Below are 18,817 nucleotides of genomic sequence, written 5' to 3' on the forward strand. Positions count from 1 at the left end.
CTTTGTTGTGGCGCTTTCAAAATACTCATTACGATTAGCCCCTGTACCATAGACTGTGTGTTGATTCTACCCCATGCAATCAATGCCAGACCACAGCTTACCATAAACTGTTGAACGTCACAGCGGAACACAGATAAAAGGAGTGCGTTGATTCTGTAAGCTAGAGATGCCGCCAAGGCACGCTATTTATGGAAGGCGCAGGCTGGACCCTGCACGTGATGCTGTTTCATGTTCAACATAAACGACATGTGGGTTACCCTGACCGCGGCCCTCACCGTAGACAGTAGCAGTACCCAGAAAGAAAAAGAAAGGAAATCTCTTCTGGCCCCAACATCAGCAGAGGCTCAGAACCACAATGGTATATTCAGCTGCTCTGGTACCATGGAACCACCAGTTCTGAGTTGTTCGGTATTCAACCAACCCGGATATCTTCGCCTCTCTGCGCATCTAATTTTTTGAATCAAGACCACTCTCCCACCAAAATCTACGTCATCATGACCTCTGTACTTCAGCGGCAAGGCGCACTTCGCATGGTCGCGAGGTTCAGACCTGACTAGTTATGCGCCCTACACAATCACCGAGTTCACGACAGAGAGCGGCATGCAACTCGCGGTCATCGAACAAGAACGATCTACGATGAAAGTGTACGCTGCTTTTGCCAACCAGCCTCCTGGCTGTGCTGTTTCGCTCGCTGTGCAGCGCATCGTGTCGAAGAGTCAGTCTTCCGCCTACTCGAACACCGATACTTCAACCGACACAAGCCATCCTAATGTATACCTTGGAGAGCGCAGGCCGGGAAGAATTCGCCAAAGTTCTCCCAGCTTATTTGGAACGCATCTTATCACCAATCACGAATGATGCAGTCACTGCCGAGCTTTGGAATACAGACGACGAGCCCTACAGCCCAGAGATGATGTATTGCCACGGCATGCCGCCTTTTGTATTCGGAAAATGCCCAACGTGCCCTTACGCCTGACCAGATCCTCCGATACCACCGTGACGTGTATCAGCTACGCAACCTGCGTCTCGTAATTGTGGGCGAACACGACCACTTGCCGCAAATCCAGAATGAGCTTGACAGGTACGCACGCACCTTTTATAGAACTAACAAATGACACCAAATCCCGATCATTGACCTAGTTTCGCCAGACTATCACTTGATCCCGTCCGCCCACCTGCGCTTGATACCATCCGCCGACATGCGCTTAAAGAGACCATGGTTACTACCGTGGAAATTCCGGAAGAAGATGAATCGGTTGGCAAAATTCTTATCTGCTTTTTTGGCCCTGACTACGTCGATGCATCGAGCAGGAGAAACACCAGAACAAACTGGAAGACCAAATTTCGGAGTTGTACTTTCCCCGCCACTTTATTTCGGAGTGGGTCAGTGACGATCGGAACGATTCGACTCTTCGGAAATTTCAATCTCATAGCGAGTATGGTACCCTGGAGAAGTGGACTGGCGAGCATTGGAGGGCTTTCTTGCACAAGTGGATGGTTGACGCTCGCCACGTTTCAGTCCTGGGCAAGCCCCCGCGTGAACCGGCTAAGATGAGAGCGGATAAAATGGTGTCAGAAATACGATACAGTATCACGAAGAGAATTCGATTGTATCTTCAAAAATTATGGAGTTTTTTAAGTTGACTCTTCAGGACCGGAATCCTAATCCGCTCCAGGACGCAGGAGAACTTGAGGGGGTAGAAGAGCCGACTCAGCGTTTTGAAAAGAACATATCCCAGCTTACATTATCGACCGATGCAAGCACACATCAAGACAAGAAATAAGATGAACCGAACGAAGCATAGGGTAGGTGCGATTTTCTTACATCCGGTGAAGTTGTTGCAATTGGCTAGAATTGCAATATGCCCAGGGGAATAGTGAACCGAGACGGACTCAGCACAATCTACCGCACGTGTATTGTCCACTCTCTTTCAGACCACAGATTTTTGTTAAGATAGTCACTCGTTCAAGGCAACAGCCGTTGCTATGACAGCGGTATTGCAACAAGTATTTAGTTTTCGTATTATTCCGGTCTTTTAGATAGGAAAACAAAAGTCTTTCATTTTGTCTAAGCGCTGTGCGACAGATTTCTACAAATTAAAGGGGGCCATATATGGGATAATTACCATATACATTTACGCTCCTCAACAAAAGCTCCAGAGCTAGAGAAGCAGAACGAAAGACACGGCCCGGGAGGTCAAAGGGTGCGATAGACCGGTATTAACACGAACTGTGATTCCGGTTGCAGTTATTGCCCGGTTCAACGGTCCCTAGACGATTTATTACAGAACTTTTCATCCCAAGAGCGAGCCCAAACTGGTCCCTTGCAGATAACCAGGCCGTTCCGGGAGATTGGCCACTGGGGCGGGGCGGGGCGGTGCTTCCGGCGGTCCGCCTTTGGCCAGCATACCCATACTTCATTCTGTGTGTATCAAGCTTTGGCGTACCAGGGCAATGACGGCACATGCGACAAGACTACTCTTATAGCTGAATGAAGATGAGAGGCAATCTCAGGGGTGGCCGAGAGCCTTGTTATCAGGGGTATGGTTCGCCCAAGTTAAACTTGCACCCCATGTTGGATCTAATGCTCATTGCTGACACGGGCCTTCCACAACGGCTGAAGACAATGATTATTTTTTCACCTCTTTTGCACAGTTTATCACGTTAACTCAGGTAATAGAGAGTGGACGAGGCACGCGCTACATTGGCAAAGACTCCGGTGCCTCCCTATCACCTCCGTCTCAACACCTGCCACGGAGAGTAGCACAATACCCTCTTGTTCTTGTGTTAGTGCCATGTTGCGTTGAGTTTGTGCGTTGTGCTGATCAACATCTAGATCCAATCAAAGGCGCCACCAAATCCGTTCTGAAGAACTAGATATACTGGTGCATTAAAATATAGTACAGCGACTACGAGAGCGTGATCATCGACAAATCTACTCGACGATTGAAGGACTGCAAGAGCAACGCAATTTCAAGATTGCCGGCAGCTCTACCTAGATGGCCATCAAGGCTACCACCGGTGACAACAATTGCAGGCCAGAAATTCTTCAGACGATCTCCCCCGTATCATGCCTCCAGGCCAATACCCTACCCCCACACTGGAGTCAATATCAAGTAGCCTGCGATTAAGTCTGGACGGTGAGTTCTGACATCAAGCTTAAGTCCAAAAGCGCTTGCTAACCGCGATGGCCAGGCCCGCTCCAAGGCGTCGCTAGACACTCTTCTACTCCTCCCAACACCACTTTCCGCGGCGATGAAAACGGTTTTTCCTTAAGAGTACAGCTTCCCAGCCTCGAGCAATTTGACCTTGGCGTTGAAGCTCTTGCGAGATCTTATGATTCTGCTCGCCCTTACATAACCCCGTTGCCTCCGCCATCACCCAGCCTGAGGCAAATCTCCATGCCTTTTCAGCCATTGTGTCTGCAGCGAGCATGCGATTTGCAATTTCTCCAACATGTTCCTATGCATATTAATAATATGTCTAGTCTTGACAATCGCCCTAGTCCCTCTCCGGATGGCGAGAACAGGCATATCAACCAGAGGTACACCACCGAAGAGGGTGATTTCATCATCTACTGCTGGCACGAAAAGAAATTGACATGGCAACGTATCAAGCACGATTTTGCTGCCATGTTTCGCCGAACTCCCGAAAGAACCGTCCAAGGCCTACAAGGTATCTATTACCGCATGAATCAGAGGATTCCACTCTGGGATCAAGATGGCTGGTTAATCTTTGGCAACGACGATGATATAAAGCCCAAATGTGTCAGCATCAAGTGCCGTCAAAGACACAGCCAGGATAGCCCTATGGAGCCACCTGGTCTAGCCCAGCGTTATCCTGAACGCGCTATCCACTATTCCTGGGTTGACCCTGAGCTGAAGCGAGTGTACCAAGACTGGGGTAAGTTGGTCTGCAATCTTGCTCACAGACACGCCCTGCGCGGATACTAACAGCTGCTGAACAGCTGAAAAGCGCGCAAAGCAATTGAACGACAGACGAGAACGAAGAAAACGAAAGTGGCGGAGATGTAAAGTTAAAACGGCATAGTAAAAAGTTCATATTTATTTTTAACGAAATAGGCGGCTTGTTGTACGTACACTGTTTCAATGTATGGGCGATCCTTATTTTCTTGGGTATGTGTCGCGTTCGTTAACTATGCTCCTTTTACAAAATCATTGTTCTTCTCTTGTGCCTGCTGCAGACTATGTCTGCGAGAACTCATGGTCGTTGTCGTTAACTCTTCGGTTCGATGAAAAAAGCACAAAATGGACAACAGGCTAGTCCAATCATGATTACATATCGGTATGGCATCTGCTGAAAGTTAGTATCTGAAGTACTATTGTCACGTCGTGAGACCTATTGTTAACTAAGCTTCTCTCTTGAAAAATTGAATATTGTTGTTCTTTCTACCCTTCAGAAGGGTTCATGTCATTCATCTTTAGTTTAGAAGATTCCCAGCCTCTCAAACTACTGATATCAATGATTTTATGGCATCCAGCAACTATGTCACTTGTTCAAATAACAGAGGCAGCCTTATCCGACAACCATATCAGGGCCTTCTTCTAGTCGAATCAACTGCCTAGAGACCATTCATATTATGACTCGACAAGACTATATAATAGTATTCTGGATGGGAGTGTAAGTTGTAATAGAGCTAACAGTTGCGACATCCAAAGGACGGGTTATGAAATAAGATTTGGTAACTATCGTGAAAATATTTGTTATCGAAAGTCTACCTGAAATATCGCCCGAGTCAGCCAAGCCTCCTGTCCACTCCATGTCCTCTCTCCCCAGCAATATCTGCTTTCCTGCTGCAATGTTGTTGGCACCGTGTCCCTACTCATTTTTTTATTCCCTTTGGTGTGCCGGTAGGTGGTCCAACTTTTACATGGTTCGCCAGCGAGAATGTTCGTGGTGTCTTGCATGTTGGACATGGCGATCCCTTCTCAAGGGTAATCCTTCTAGGAGCGCATCCCACATTGGGGCATTCCCAGGATAGTGTCTGTGGCATTGGGATTCTGGAACTTTGAGGCTTCAGGGGTAGTTAGAGGCTTCACGTGTATATGCTGCTCAGCGTTAGCCAAGCGGTGAACTTGTTACTTGTGTAGGTCATCTTACTAGGATTTGTGGCAATAATAACCGAATGTTGATGAGCCCATGGACGGTTGGGAAGTCCGATACAGAACCAGCCAGCAACAGTGTGTGGAAGAGCGGCTTATATGACGATGCGCTGGCAGACACTGCGAAGAGGCTAGCTGTATTGGTCGCTGGCAGGCGGCTCTTGTGGCAGAGCTTTTAAATGGGCCGCGGTTACCCGTGCATTGTTGCCCGAACGGCTGATGTACCTCAATGCACAACAACAGCATCCGGAACAACAGCATCCTCCTGAATAGTACTGTTCCCATTAATCTCCTCTGCAAATGGCGGTCGGGCCGGCCGTCTTTGGGCACTCATCCTGAAAGGTTCACGGGCTGCAACAAGGGGCTCAGCCGCACGAGAAGAAGAATGGATGTTCGAGGTGCATCTCTGCCTCTGAAATGTGGTTTTACAGAGTCCGCATTGCAGGACGCCAAACAGTGTGACGGCCTGAAGCCAAGATCGTTCTGGCCCTACCTTTCAGTGAGGGCGAATGGGATACTTTTCGGGCTGTCATTGACGGCGCAAAGTAACAACCGTGCGTGATTACTCGTGAGCAGGCAGTTCATGTCGTGCATTTCATACGGAAGAGCCGCGTCAGTCACCAATTTTCGGCGTAGGTTGGTGAAGAGTGCGACGGAAGTTCAAAGTAATCCAGCAGGAGACGTACACAAATTCTCCACTTTACCCTGGTTGTCGAATGGTAGGTCCCTCGCGCTAAGTTCTGAATATGAACTAGCGTTGAAGACTTGCGGCTGTGGCGTAATTCTGGAGCGGACGACCGGTTTGGGGTCTCTCATCCTGGGCTGTCAAGTGGCACATTCTGCCAGCCACATCACCAAGCACGGTCCTTCCCATCGGTGATCTCTATTCGCGCTAGGCTCCGTATCCGGACTAGCGTGTGCATATGAGCGGGCTCTTGGGAGTGGAGCCAGCCACGCCTTGCCGCCGTCCTTTGACACCCACATACATTTAGTTAACTGCATACAGCGTCGAAGTCACATACAACGCGAAGACGAACCCCCAAGACCACCAATATTGTTTTTGTGAAGGAGGGGGCTGGGGTGTGGATGAAAAGCCCAACACCCTACAATGTCGCGACGAACGAGGCCCGTCTCCTCCCTTGTCTAGTGCTTATCTACCTGGTTGTTGGTGGCTGGCGTGACGCTGAGATCAAGGAAAAGTACCGCTCTGCACGTCTCTCGATATGGATTCGAAGTATCATCTGCTTATGACTGCTGTCAGCGGGACAGGAGGCTCTCATGCATTCACCGGAGTGACAGTCACCGGCTTGTCCCCGGACGACTTCCGTAGTAAGACTCAGCCTCGCCACCGGAGTTGTCTGGTGGACGTCTATGGCGACGTACTGTCATCCTCCACATCGCAGGAATAGATCTCCCTACGACCCTGGGAGAGGGCTGGTCTCTGCTCGGTTACTGGAGCTGTGGCCAGTGCTGTCGCCTGTAATGTCGACAGCGAAGCCCTGAAGTCGGAGGCTATGGCTGGGAACAGCCTGCTTCGTAAATTTGAAGGTCCTTGGAGCTCTCGCTGCCATTCCGCCTGCTCAGCAACGATTCTCGATAGTACATCGAGTTTGTATGCCACGCAACGTTTCCATAGGACCAGTGTACAGGGCTAAAGAGGGTGACATGGAGTTCATGAGAACGTAATTAATGTCTAATTAATTCATTCCCGGCTGCAGGGGGCCGAATCTTCGATATTCATCCTTGTATTGCGGAGATGCTTTGGTATTCGGGTATTGCATGCGCTGCCAGGGCAAAGCAACAAATACTGTAGGAGAGTAGGCCGTCATATGTTTCAGTTTAATACACTCTGCTTTCTTTTTGTGGGATTCTGAATCGCCAAGGACAAGGCTCGTCGTGGACCGCTCAGAGCTCGTGACGGACTGATGAGGTTTTAGTCCTCATCAGAGAGCGGCAATAAATGGCATTACAGAAAGGGCTAGTTAGGTATGTTCTGATGCTGTGTTATGACGAAACGGCCAGCTCCGGGACAAATTCAACCTTGGTCTGGTCATTTAGTTCGAAGCTATCTGGAAGTTCAATGGAGAATTCTGCTTGTAACACCACTAATACATCAAGAGTTTGAGAGCTGCAGCTTCTGCTATTTTCCCCCCAGCTGCAGTCGTCCTCGTGGATATATATCATAGTCCACAAGTAAGTACTGCCACGATAGGTGCGCTTGAGCGACGCCTGAAGTCACCAGGGTACGGGCATAATCTAGTTGCCCAAAAATCTAGTCGGTGGCTGGGAAGACATTCGACACTATTATTTCCAAATGTATACAGTACATACCATACTAAGCTTACATGAGGGCACTCCCTCCATCCTATGGTCACGGGAAAATGAAGGGGAGAGCACAAAGTTCGAGCCAGTCCGCGACTCCTTGCTCTAGTGACATCGAAATCCTGCATCGCCGTACCAGACTATCGTCCGTTGTGTTTCTCCTTTAGGAGTTCCGTGAGTAATTGTATGCTTATTATTCAGGGCAACTAAAGACTCAAAAAGAGCCCCAATCGAGTGATGGTCGAGCTGCTCATCTGCTAAGCGTACACGCTTGAGTGTCGTCCTATTCCTTTGTAGAAAGTCCACGAGACGAGCCAACTTATCTGAAACCCCTTGGATTTCCAGAGATTGCAATCTGACGAACGCGGCCTCTGGCAAAATACTTCCAGTCTGCGGGATACTCTGTCTTAAAACCGCCTTCGATCGTAAATACCAACTGCAGCTCCTCCAGTGTGGTCGTTGTCGCGTAAAGCAAGGCCTGGGTGCTCTCGGAGGCAATATTCCTAGCCAGTAAAGCCTTTTCGTCCACTAAGGCGACACAGGCATTCCGGTAGGCCGTACCGAAGTCGAAATGCAGCGATAGTGAAGGTAAAAATGGTATATGTCAGTCCACGAAACAGCACGTAGAAGTTTCCCACCGTACCACCCTGCGAGAAAAAAAGGTGCAAAGGCGTTGGGACATAACTGTGAGCATGAACTTGTCGTATGTTCGTTTGTTGCAGCAAGCAGTATATCAAGGCTTTGTCGAAGATGTGACTGGCCTGAAGAATGTGAGATTTGCCGTCCATAGCTTTGGAAAGCCTGTATGTCTGCTCTTGTACCATTTCCACTTGTGGTAAATATCTACTTGACTATTAACACAACGAACCGGAACCGAGACAGAACTAATAGGAATTTTCTGGTTGCAATCAAACGCCCAACCAAACACTTCTGGCATGATTTATGGAACTACACTGTACGTATTTACACTTGTGGTAACTAATAGCCGTAGAGCCTAGTTATCTCAAATTGCCTACCTATCCGTGAGAACCAATCACACTTTCACACGCCAGCCACTTCTCTACAAGCAGACACTGTTTCTCGCGCCGATTTGCCGTTTTCCATATCAATAGCTCACTGTTTAATCAGAGCAACGGGTTGAAGCGAATAGAAATGGGGAAAGTAGTCCATAGATTAGAGTTGGAGCCTCCGAGGGCCTCTGAGGTCAGAGAAGGCCTGATAATTCTTATGATTTAGACTTTAACCAGCCAGTCACGATACTACTCATCGTCAGTTATTAGTTCCTGCTCATGGTTGACATGAGTACTCACTGGGTATGGTAGGGCATCGCATCTTTGCTTGATTCCCCAAAGAAGCTCCTTACATGATGGGATTCGACGCCCTTTAAGCTTTTCTCTTTCATGAGGTTGCGAATCTTGGGCAACTCCTTTTCCGAACACAAGTATCCTAAACAGCCTCCCGGTAGTAAGGCGTCGACGCAGTCACGGGAATACTGCTTTATTGCCTCATCTCTAAGCCTCTTATTCTCTTCCTCCAAATGCTTCTGCCTTTCTTTCTCACTTTCGGTCGCTTGTGATGCTTGGTGTTCAGAGTTTGCCGGAATAGTTGTTGTAGCAACAATATTGTTCATGTTTGTCCACCTCTCGCTGCAAATATCAATAGTTGGGTCGGCGATAATGAGCTCAACCCTTTCTGTTTGTTGTGTATTACTGAGAATAACATAAGTTTGAGGCGTTCCAGACCAAATATCCCGGATAGCCCTGTGGCGTTAGTTTATCATGTTCTCTCATTTGGCTCAACTTACTCACTGCGCATATGTTGATATACCACCCCGCCTATACATCGTGGATACGACACCAGATTCGGCTATCAGGATTTTTATAGTTTTGTTCCAGGTTTGAAGCTTGTTCAAGATGCGAGCTAGTGGATTTGTAGTAAGTGTGTGGGAAGCTTCTTGCTGTTGGCCGATTTTATTTTGACCGATTTCATTCAGGAAATGCATGCCTGGCTGGTCGGCGTATTCGTTGCTAGATACCGAATTCTGAAGAGCACTGCCATTTGCTTCCTCATCCTTCAGGCGTTGTGTCCCAAAGCAGGAGGATAGAAATAGGGACTGTGCAAACGAGCTCAGAATAGCTGCACTCAAGCTGGGTTGCTGCTTATCGAACGAAACTCCTGCACTAGAGGAAGAGCAGTCTAAGTTAGTACTCATTGTGCATGTATCAAAAACAGCTTGAAGATTCCGGATGAAAGGCAATCGGACGCAGTGAGTGCAGAACTTGATGTAAAGCATATATACTGCGACCGCTAGGGGCAGGGATTTGAACATGATGCCACATCACGTGCAGGATCCAGCCTGCACCTTCCATAGATAGCCTACTTTAGAAACTCAGTGGCCAACCTTTCTTGTAGAATCAACTCTCTCGTTTAGCGTCTGGGCCGTGTGTGTTCCGATGCAACGTTCAACACGGATGCATTCTCGAGCGGCGTGGTAATAGGCTCGGAGGGAAATATGGGGCGTCTGGGATGGTGCACACCAAAACAGGGAATAGGAAAGGGGCACTTTCATCGGCTGAGGACAACCACAAGCCGCTGTGTGCACTTTAGATTATGTACGGCTCGGAACTCTTATCCGTTCTCCGAGTTGCGAGGCTTTCTCCACCCCCAGGATGAAGTTGTCTTGGTCACTGAAATATCGTCTGCCATAGTGAAAGGATTTTTTCTAGGGGCCCCCGGTAGGGGGGAAAGAGGGGGAAATACTAGGAGTGCCTAGAAAGAAAAAAGTTCGTTATGGCAGCAGACTGTCGCATTGAGATTGTTTGCTGTAGTCAGGAGCTATTTATACTAAACATGTCCAAAACAATATTGGAATATTCTACGCAGACCTTGGGATGGGTTTATTGGCCTCCCCGTCTGTTCTGGATCAGCCTTTTAATGCTGTCGTTTACACATGTCCCCAGCTAGGTTTTAGCTGCACAACCCAGGAAGGGACGTCGCTCCTCTTCGGGGCAACCCCTGTCACATCTGAATGTGATAGCGAATAGTTTGGTCGGATCCCTAAGCCCCGTTGAGCCGGCTATGCAGATACCTCGTCTCGCAAAATATAAGAGTATTGCTATATGCACAGATAAAAATCTCTATTTGCACAGATATGTGTCTCACCTTTGACTCACCTACTCACCCTGATCACCATAGCCCAATACCGTGCGACCAGTCTGCGACGGTCGATTCCAGTGCATCCGAATGGGGAAAACGTAAACAGCTAAATCGAGGATCGTCAATCTCTCACTACGCATAAATAGAGGGCGTCAACCCCACCACACAATCCTGACGTCCACTGCTACATAGTTTCATCACGTCTGTCAAGATGAACATATGCCGCCTTCTCAACTCACGAAGTCCCTCGCCAGGCCGTGCCACTACGGCCACCGCAGCTACTGCCACCAACGACCCAATTGACGATGACTACACTGGGGCTACGGTCCCACAACTGCCGCCGCCACTCTTTGACACTTACGATGACCTGTTTGCCTTCCTCCGCAACTTCCACCTTTCCAATGGCGCCGCCATAGTGAAGGCCTCTAGCTCCTCAAGGCGGGATATCGGGGGCATCATCCAGCCAAGCTACATCGTCTTCAAATGCGGCCGTGGCCCGCGACGGCCGTCACAAAGCTCGGGTCTCAGGTAGCCGTCATCACAGAAGCTTGATTGTCCCGTCAGAATTACGGCCAAGGCCACCAAGTCGTCTAACTAGGAGTGGACGTACACGGTGGTTCAAGGCCATCATAACCACGGACAGTCCCTCGATCCATCGGCGCACAATGTCTATCGCCGCCGCACGCTTGCTCAGCAACAAAAAGAGCGAGAACTAGCCAACGAGAATGGCATTAGGGCCCGCGAGATGGCTAGTATTGTTAGAAAAGCCGACAGGCCAGGCTATGATTATTTCCGCACACGGGACATCTACAATGATCGTCAAACCATCAAACGCGAGCGACTTAACAGCCTTACAGCTACCCAAGCCTTCGTCAAGGAGCTTGACTTAACGGCCTTACAGCTACCCAGGCCTTCGTCAAGGAGCTTGATAGCGGAGATATTAGGGTCAGAACCTTGCGCGATGAAGAGGACCGCGTCTGTGCCGTCTTTTGGACTTACGACTGGTGCCGCACGATGTGGAAGAAGTTTCCGGAGGTGCTAGGTTTGGACAACACATACAAGACCAATCGCTTTGGGTTACACCTATTTCAAGCCACAGGTGTGATGGATCAGAAGACCCTGGCCAACTTCACCTTCGGCCTTATAAACGGCGAAAAGGAGCACCACTTCCAGTGGTTATGTGACCGGCTTGACGAGCTTCGCATCGACATTGGGGCAGACACGCCGGAGGTGATCATCACTGACAAGGAACAGGCTCTCCGCGCAGCCCTCACGAACACCTTCCCAGGTGCTCAGCAGCAGCTATGCGTATACCACAACTTGGCCAACGTCCGGGCTAAAATTAACGCCCGCTGGAAGGACACTGAGGGCGAAGATCACGACGCCATTATTGTTGAGCTTGATAATGACGGAAACACCCTTTCTGTTGATCCAAGCGACAAAACAAAACTGCCGAGCAGCTCGTGCCAGAGCTAGACCTTGATGTTGTCGCCCGGGGCCGTGTACAAAACGAGGCAGAGGACGAGCTTGCGAACCCTTCTGATGACTACAACCGTGAGGAGATGTTCAAAGCCTTCCGAGCCGTGGTCTGTGCCGCTGATCACGATGCCTTCAAAGACTCGTGGAAGTCTTTTGCCGAAACTTTAGGCCGACAGCAACGGCACATCCTGCGATATGTCCAGAAGGAATATATGCCGTGGCGCAAGCAGTGGGTAAAGTGTTACATTGACCGCTATCGGAACTTCGGTCAAAGGGTCAATAGCCCTACTGAGACCGCTCACGCAGACGTAAATTCTCACCTTGTGACAGGCATGGGAGACCTTCTTTACCTCCACCAAGCCCCTGTCACGGTGATTGATAACAAGTCTCGGTCCTATCGTCAAGAGGCTGCAAGACAGACTCAGCGTCAGCGTGATCAGTACCTCAAGCAGGCATGGCTTGACAAGCTCAACCTGCAGATCACATATCACGCCATTGACCTGCTTGCCAGGCAGTATCTCTTTGCCCTCGCCGCCCTGCCTGATCAGCGCGAGCCCAAACCGCTACTCCCTTGCACAGGCAACTTCGAACGGCCTGCCTTGTAGCCATCGCATCCTTGATTGTCTCATGAACGGCATGCTGCAGCACCATGATGGTCCACTGTAAAAAGTGTGGTTTGCAGGACTGAAATACCGTCATAGAGAGGAAGAGGGTGTGCGGCACCCATGGGTCAGGGACAGGAAGCTGGCAGGACACGTGGACGTTGTAATGCTTCAGAACCCAAGCATTCCCTAATAATATGATAATTAAATTGATTTAAGTGGTTCAATGTTCTGATAGCCTCGTGTGTTTCACAGTGTGTCGTCGTATGTGTCACCGTGTATGTCGCTGTGTGTGCTGTCGCAATCAATTTGAACGATGCCGGCTGTTTACAAGTTTGCGCCTGCGCTGCGCAACATTCCTTACAGAAATTGATGGTGACCAGGGTGGGGTAGGTGAGTCAAAGGTGAGACACATATCTGTGCAAATAGAGATTTATATCTGTGCAAATAGCAATACTCCCCGTAAATGTGTTAAGAACCTTCATGTTTGCGTTCTCGAAGTGCCAATCACATTATTCTTTACGTGGGACATTTTCTGCACAAAAAAGCATCAAGGCTGAGCCGCCCAGTTGAGCCGCATGATATGGCGCCTCTCCCAACTGCCACTCTGTCACTCTGTCAGGTAGAAAACTCGACGCTAGCCCAGCAGTTGTATGGCGCGCAGGTTTTGAAGTTCCTCCCACAGACGGATCAGCATCAGACAGAGGCTGAATACAACGAAAGATTTGGACCAGACGTTACAGGACGGCTCAAAATTGATGGTGGTGAGTTTGCGCCGCCTCGATCCCCCGTCACAACTAACATTCAACAGTCGAGAATTTCAAGAAGATAAATGGCGAGTTGAGCGAACTATCGGCCAAGTTTTTGGATTGCCAACGGCGTGTAGACAACGATCGAATAATTATTGACCACCGTACGACGATGAGCAGTGACTTTGGCTGGGGGTAGTACTTATTCCACATTGTCCGAGTGGGTGGCTTTGAGCCAGCAACCGAGGCCCTTCTCGGGTTCACTTGCGAAAATGTTGTATTTGAAATCACGAATGACCCAAATCAGTCCAAAAAGAATGCATTGATGGCCCGATTTGCGGAATTTTTCATCGGCAATATGGTCATTGTGGAGGACCACAACAACCTCTGGGCAAATAAGCAGACGGTGATATTACACGACGTAATCTGGCTCCTTGTGCGCTCAAAAGTTGTGAAATTAAAAGGACATGCGCCAAATGGTGAGTTGACTGACCTGCCTGCCAATTTTTTAGTGGACAAATTTTAACAACGACTTCCATAGCATCCAAATGTCGTCTGATAACACCAGATGAACGGCAAGCCTTTTGTCAAATGGCCTCGTATGAGCTGAGAATTAAGTATAAGGATATAAATTGGTACAAGATTGAGACTCTTAAGGCCTTTTTAAAGAAATCCTTTTTTGGAGTGACTGTATCTTTTACGCTGGTGCCGCTGTAGTAGCGCGTCATATTGCTAAAGACTGGTTTTAGCAGAGTTAAAATTGACCTACTGTTGGAAATGCTAGCCTAGTAGCAATAGAAGATCGCGTCAGTCAAGAACATGGTGCGACTTGGAACAAAGAAGGTGCATATTCGATTAATGAGACCGATGACTGCAGTATGGGCTTGTCGATATATGTCACCAGCAGAAATGGGATGGCTGGCGCCTGTTCCTTTGGAATCATTTGACTATGCGCTGGAGAATCACGACGGCATTGCAACTGAACCAGTGACGTAACCTATCAAATACGCGACACTCATTTTCCACGATTCTCATCGCACAATTGATACTTTGTAAAGAGAAAAAGTGAACCAGCGGGCGTTCTTGAATGCATTAATTTGACCCCACGCCATGACCGTCAGTCACTCCACCCCTTTTCTTCATTATACAACAGTAACATGAACGAGACCGACAGTTCCAAAAACGGCCAAGGTGACAATAGTAGACACCGTATGCATACGAACGACTATTTTCCACCATATAACTACAGGATTATCTCCAGGTATGTAGGTGTATTATATCTCGAAATTATCCATGCCCGCCTCATTATTCGTATGTGGTTGTTGTTGAACATGAACATGTCCCAAGAATACAGGATTTAAGCCATATGGAATATGGTGTTGCTCAATTTAAAAAATTTGCTGGCTGTATTTCTGCTCTGAAATATGGAAGACTTCTGTTCGAGACATGAAATAAACTAGTAAGCACCACCTTATTTGCCATTACTGTCGTCACTTTAGTTGTACGCGATGAAAGGTCCGAAATCATTCGGGTCTTCATCTTCAAGATTCTGGCTGTCTCCAACTCCATCCTCAGCAGGCATTATTGATCTAACCCAAGTATGCTCCATGAAATGCCCTTCGTTAGATTGGTTTTTTTGCTGGGAGATGTCAGTATTTCCTCGGTTATCTGATGACTGCCCAGACATAGAGATGAGTAAATTACCTCATGGTACTTGGCAAGGTAGACTTTCAGAGCTTCCGCATAGTTTTCAAATCCGAGTGAAGTCATAGCGAACAAGATGTCTTCACCATTCATGGTCTTGCGCTTCTCTTGTTGGCACTTTTCGGAGGCTGGACGGAACGAGCGGCGTTAGTGGTGCTGCCCCCTTTCCTCAAGACAAATAATTGCACGACTCGTAAGATTGACTCTAATCTCAGTGAGTGACCAGGGAAATAGTTAACTAACCTTCACTAGTGATAAAGGAAATGAATTCGCCGACACATTCCTGCATACACTCCTTGGCCTCCCGGGTAATCATTGCATTGTCCCGCAGAGCATTCCTCATTATTCTGGTGACTGCATTTACGGATGTCGGCCTCAAATCTCTCTGCGCTAGTGAGAAAAGGTTTGTTCCTGGTGGACCGTGTGTCGTGAGAGAGGACAACCCAAGGGTTGGGCTTCAGAAGCTTAGCCACAACTCACCATTGGCTATTGGCAACCGTATATCCTGCTCCTTGACTTTGAGCTCGTGACCAGCAGCACCGCCAGAGGAGTGTGGGCCTTGGTTGTTATTCATATTTCGTTCCTTCCTGTGAGTTTTCTTCCTCCATCGTGTCTTGCGAGTTGGGTTGTGGTATATTTATGTGCTTGCCCAGCGTTCGCACAGAGAGCTGGCTGGCCGTCCCACACGCCCGCTAGGACCTCTTCAAGTGTTGACGGGTCTTGGTAAAGACGAGGCTGGGTTAATAATGATGATGGTTGGATGGCTTTGGGGTCTGGCTGTGACCTAGTGCAGTCTCTCTCTGCCCTCACCTGCAGTTGCCAAATTCATCAAGAGCTGGAGGCTTTTGAGATAAACAGGTTTGTCATCAGCGCTTACACACACACACCCTTTCCTGTGTTATTTAACAAGGTTACCCATGTTCTTCGCTGTCACATCTCGGCCGCCGCTCATCGTTTCCTGTTCAAGGCCAGCTTCCCAGACTACAGAAAGAGACGCACAACATGCGCCCCAACAATACCGCCCAATGCTTTGTCTGAGGAATGCGATGATAAAATATTATACTAGTCTGACCTTCGTCATCATACCTCCTTTTATGCTTCTGAAAGGATGATTGATCAACAATTACAAATCTTGAACCTTTGTTGCTCTCTGCTTTGCATGCCGTATTTTGCATCCCCTTGACGGATCCATAGAAGAACAACACATTTATATCGATCCCGGCCCAGATTCGGGGCCGCGATTTCCTAGAATGATAGTATTGAAGTCGGGTGTGTGCTTATCCGAGTGACTTCGATACATGCCACCATAGTGATATCATGCTGCGACGGCCAACATGGAATAGTGCACAATCGCCTCTGTATTTCACCCAAATTCTGTGTCTGGCGGTACACTGTACAACCAAGGAGGGAAACAAATCAACGCATTCCACATCGCGTCATGGTACTCACCGTACGCTCCGCTTCTCCGTATTGCACGAGCTTGAGGACCGTTTCGTCAGCGATAACAAAGCGTAGGACTAGAAGGTTGAATTGTAGAAAGAAGAACCTCTCGGGCGCCGGTTCACAACAACTGCCATAAACCAGGAACAGAAACGTAAGAAGCTCCAGCAGACCCTGCCTTGGGGGAAGTCCACTTCGTATAATCTGTCCTTTCTGGTCTACACAAAGTCGTTGACAAACCCGCATGCGGTGACATTGACTAACCCCAGGCATTCAGCGCTCTGCCGTTCATTGTCTATGGACCGCCAAGCGAAGGACTGGGGAGAGGGTTCTACACTGGGCTGCGTCTCGTCTCGTCTCTCAGTGTTCCGCGCTCCTACGTGTGGAGACCAATCCTTCCGTACTCTTGGAAGGAGCCGGGATGGCTCTGGCCTCACCAGGAAAATAAAACAAACGGTAATTTTTCTTGTTGTCGTATGGGTTACCCTGTGTGCGGAGTACCGGTGCCACGGTTTGGTGTACCATTCGCTTATTCCTCACCTACCCCTGCGTCGAAGAATTTGGACTGCATCCACAGGGGCCTGAATAGTCCCATTAAGATGACCCAGCCTTTTTGAGGGCCTGGCGGAACGGTGAAGCCAACTACCGTGATGGAATTACACATACCTGCATGTGCGGAACAATGGAGCTCATAAAACGGCGACTAGTAATGCGGCCTCATTCCAGCAGATCCTTGCTTGTCACATTCGGGATTCTCTGTAGCCGGGTGATTCAACAGATGACCAGCGAAGCCTCTTGTGGGAGAAGAATGGAACAACCAGGGAGGCGAGCCGGAATGACTAAATTACTTCAGGCTTGGAAAAAGAAGATGACTGTTGAGCTGGCACATGCACACAGACTGATTCGCGTAGCCGCAGAGGTAACATGGCCGCTGCAGTTGGCGCACTTGATGTGATGAAATGGGCACAGAGCGGAATTACTCAGTCTAGGCCAATTTGCATCAAGCCACTCGGAACGAGCTACTTTTCAGCGTCACTGGGTTGAGCAGAACCAGCGCTATAAGTCGTTTGGTTGAACATCAGGGGTTTGACGGTGATCGCGGCTTGTTGCTATGGCCGCGAACCCATTTGTAAGCGTAGAGGCTGCCATTTAATCGTGGACCTTGCGTACCAAGGAATCATGCCGCGATTCTAGTGGTCCCTTTCTTCGCCGGGGCCTCAACATCGCTGGTTATAGCATGACAGACATGGTCGGCTGGCCCATTGTCTGTCATTTTATCTCGCTCAGCCTACCTAAGAAGGGCTAGTTTCAAACGTGTGATCGAGTTGCTATGCGATTAGTATTATACATGGGAGTATCGTAGTTGTCTTGGCTGGACGAAGCTATCATTCTCACACGGACACCTGCTCCGCGAGTTTGTATTAGTACAGGGACAGTAAGCTGTGTCGACGACATAGTGGTGTGTTACAGGATATGAAGCAACGTACAAGAATCAGCACGCGTTGCAGCCCTTTTACTACCTACTTGTCATGGCTCACGGCCAGCGCGGTCGTCTCCCTCTGTCTCCCTCTGTTGGTAGTTGATGTGAGTATCCTACAGTCATTTGCTGCGGAAAGACTGATGCGGAGCAGAAGTTCGTCTCACCGCAGCCAACAGCACCACCGAACAAGCAGGCCATACTTGCCCCCGCTGGCGGCCTTGCCTTATTTCTCAGTCTGCACGTGCGGTTCTCGCAAGATAGAGTGTGTATGTCGAAGTCTTGCCTCTCCCGCTTGTGGGTTGTTGCAATGGTGGCAGCGCGTGGGGAAAGTCGGTTGTGTGGCGTCTGCATGGCTTGTGTGCGCCCTTGCAGCCTCGATGGAGTAGGCTGCATTGCCCACGTCGCTCAGCCGCCAGGTACGGGAACCGCCGATGTGATCTGCGGGACAACAGACGGAGGGGAGTATGCATATAAACGGCGGTAATTGAACAAGGCCGGGGTGATCCCAGCCCATGGAGGGGGGACAAAAAAAAAATCAGAATTCCGACACCCCTGCGATCTCAAGGGCTGCCTGTTGTGTCGTTGTAACTTGGGCTGTAGTTTGCTCTTCTCCCTCAAAACCTTGTCGAGGGGATTGCGTGCCTGGGGTAGCGATCATTGTCACAGATTGGCCCGCATATTAGCCGTTTCCACTCAAGGTAGGCGGACAGAGCAGGTCCACGCCGCATTTCATGGCATCTCCAAGCGGCAACTCATGGCAAG

General features: G+C 49.0%; 4 protein-coding genes across 4 annotated transcripts; 2 read left to right on the top strand and 2 right to left on the bottom strand.

Annotated features, from left to right (window-relative positions):
* Positions 1-3,070: 3,070 nt before the first annotated feature.
* On the top strand, positions 3,071-3,953 carry MAA_00939 (uncharacterized protein; the record flags this gene model as incomplete). Its single annotated transcript, XM_007818937.2, has 2 exons — positions 3,071-3,140; positions 3,196-3,953. The coding sequence occupies 2 exons, from the start codon at positions 3,071-3,073 to the stop codon at positions 3,951-3,953; spliced, it is 828 nt and encodes a 275-aa protein (XP_007817128.2).
* Positions 3,954-8,751: 4,798 nt separating this feature from the next.
* On the bottom strand, positions 8,752-9,657 carry MAA_11472 (uncharacterized protein; the record flags this gene model as incomplete). The annotated part of the gene is made up of 2 exons (XM_011413466.1): positions 8,752-9,091; positions 9,254-9,657. The coding sequence occupies 2 exons, from the start codon at positions 9,655-9,657 to the stop codon at positions 8,752-8,754; spliced, it is 744 nt and encodes a 247-aa protein (XP_011411768.1).
* A 1,155-nt stretch (positions 9,658-10,812) lies between these two features.
* MAA_00940 (transposase) lies at positions 10,813-12,685 on the top strand (the record flags this gene model as incomplete). Its single annotated transcript, XM_007818938.2, has 4 exons — positions 10,813-11,122; positions 11,225-11,472; positions 11,511-12,026; positions 12,062-12,685. 4 exons carry the CDS (start codon positions 10,813-10,815, stop codon positions 12,683-12,685), a joined length of 1,698 nt encoding a protein of 565 aa, XP_007817129.2.
* Positions 12,686-14,926: 2,241 nt separating this feature from the next.
* On the bottom strand, positions 14,927-15,709 carry MAA_00941 (CCAAT-binding protein subunit HAP3; the record flags this gene model as incomplete). The annotated part of the gene is made up of 4 exons (XM_007818939.1): positions 14,927-15,070; positions 15,136-15,263; positions 15,379-15,525; positions 15,616-15,709. 4 exons carry the CDS (start codon positions 15,707-15,709, stop codon positions 14,927-14,929), a joined length of 513 nt encoding a protein of 170 aa, XP_007817130.1.
* Positions 15,710-18,817: the final 3,108 nt, after the last annotated feature.

This window comes from Metarhizium robertsii, assembly GCF_000187425.2.
Source record: "Metarhizium robertsii ARSEF 23 chromosome Unknown MAA_Scf_8, whole genome shotgun sequence".
Classification (NCBI taxonomy): Eukaryota; Fungi; Ascomycota; class Sordariomycetes; order Hypocreales; family Clavicipitaceae; genus Metarhizium; species Metarhizium robertsii.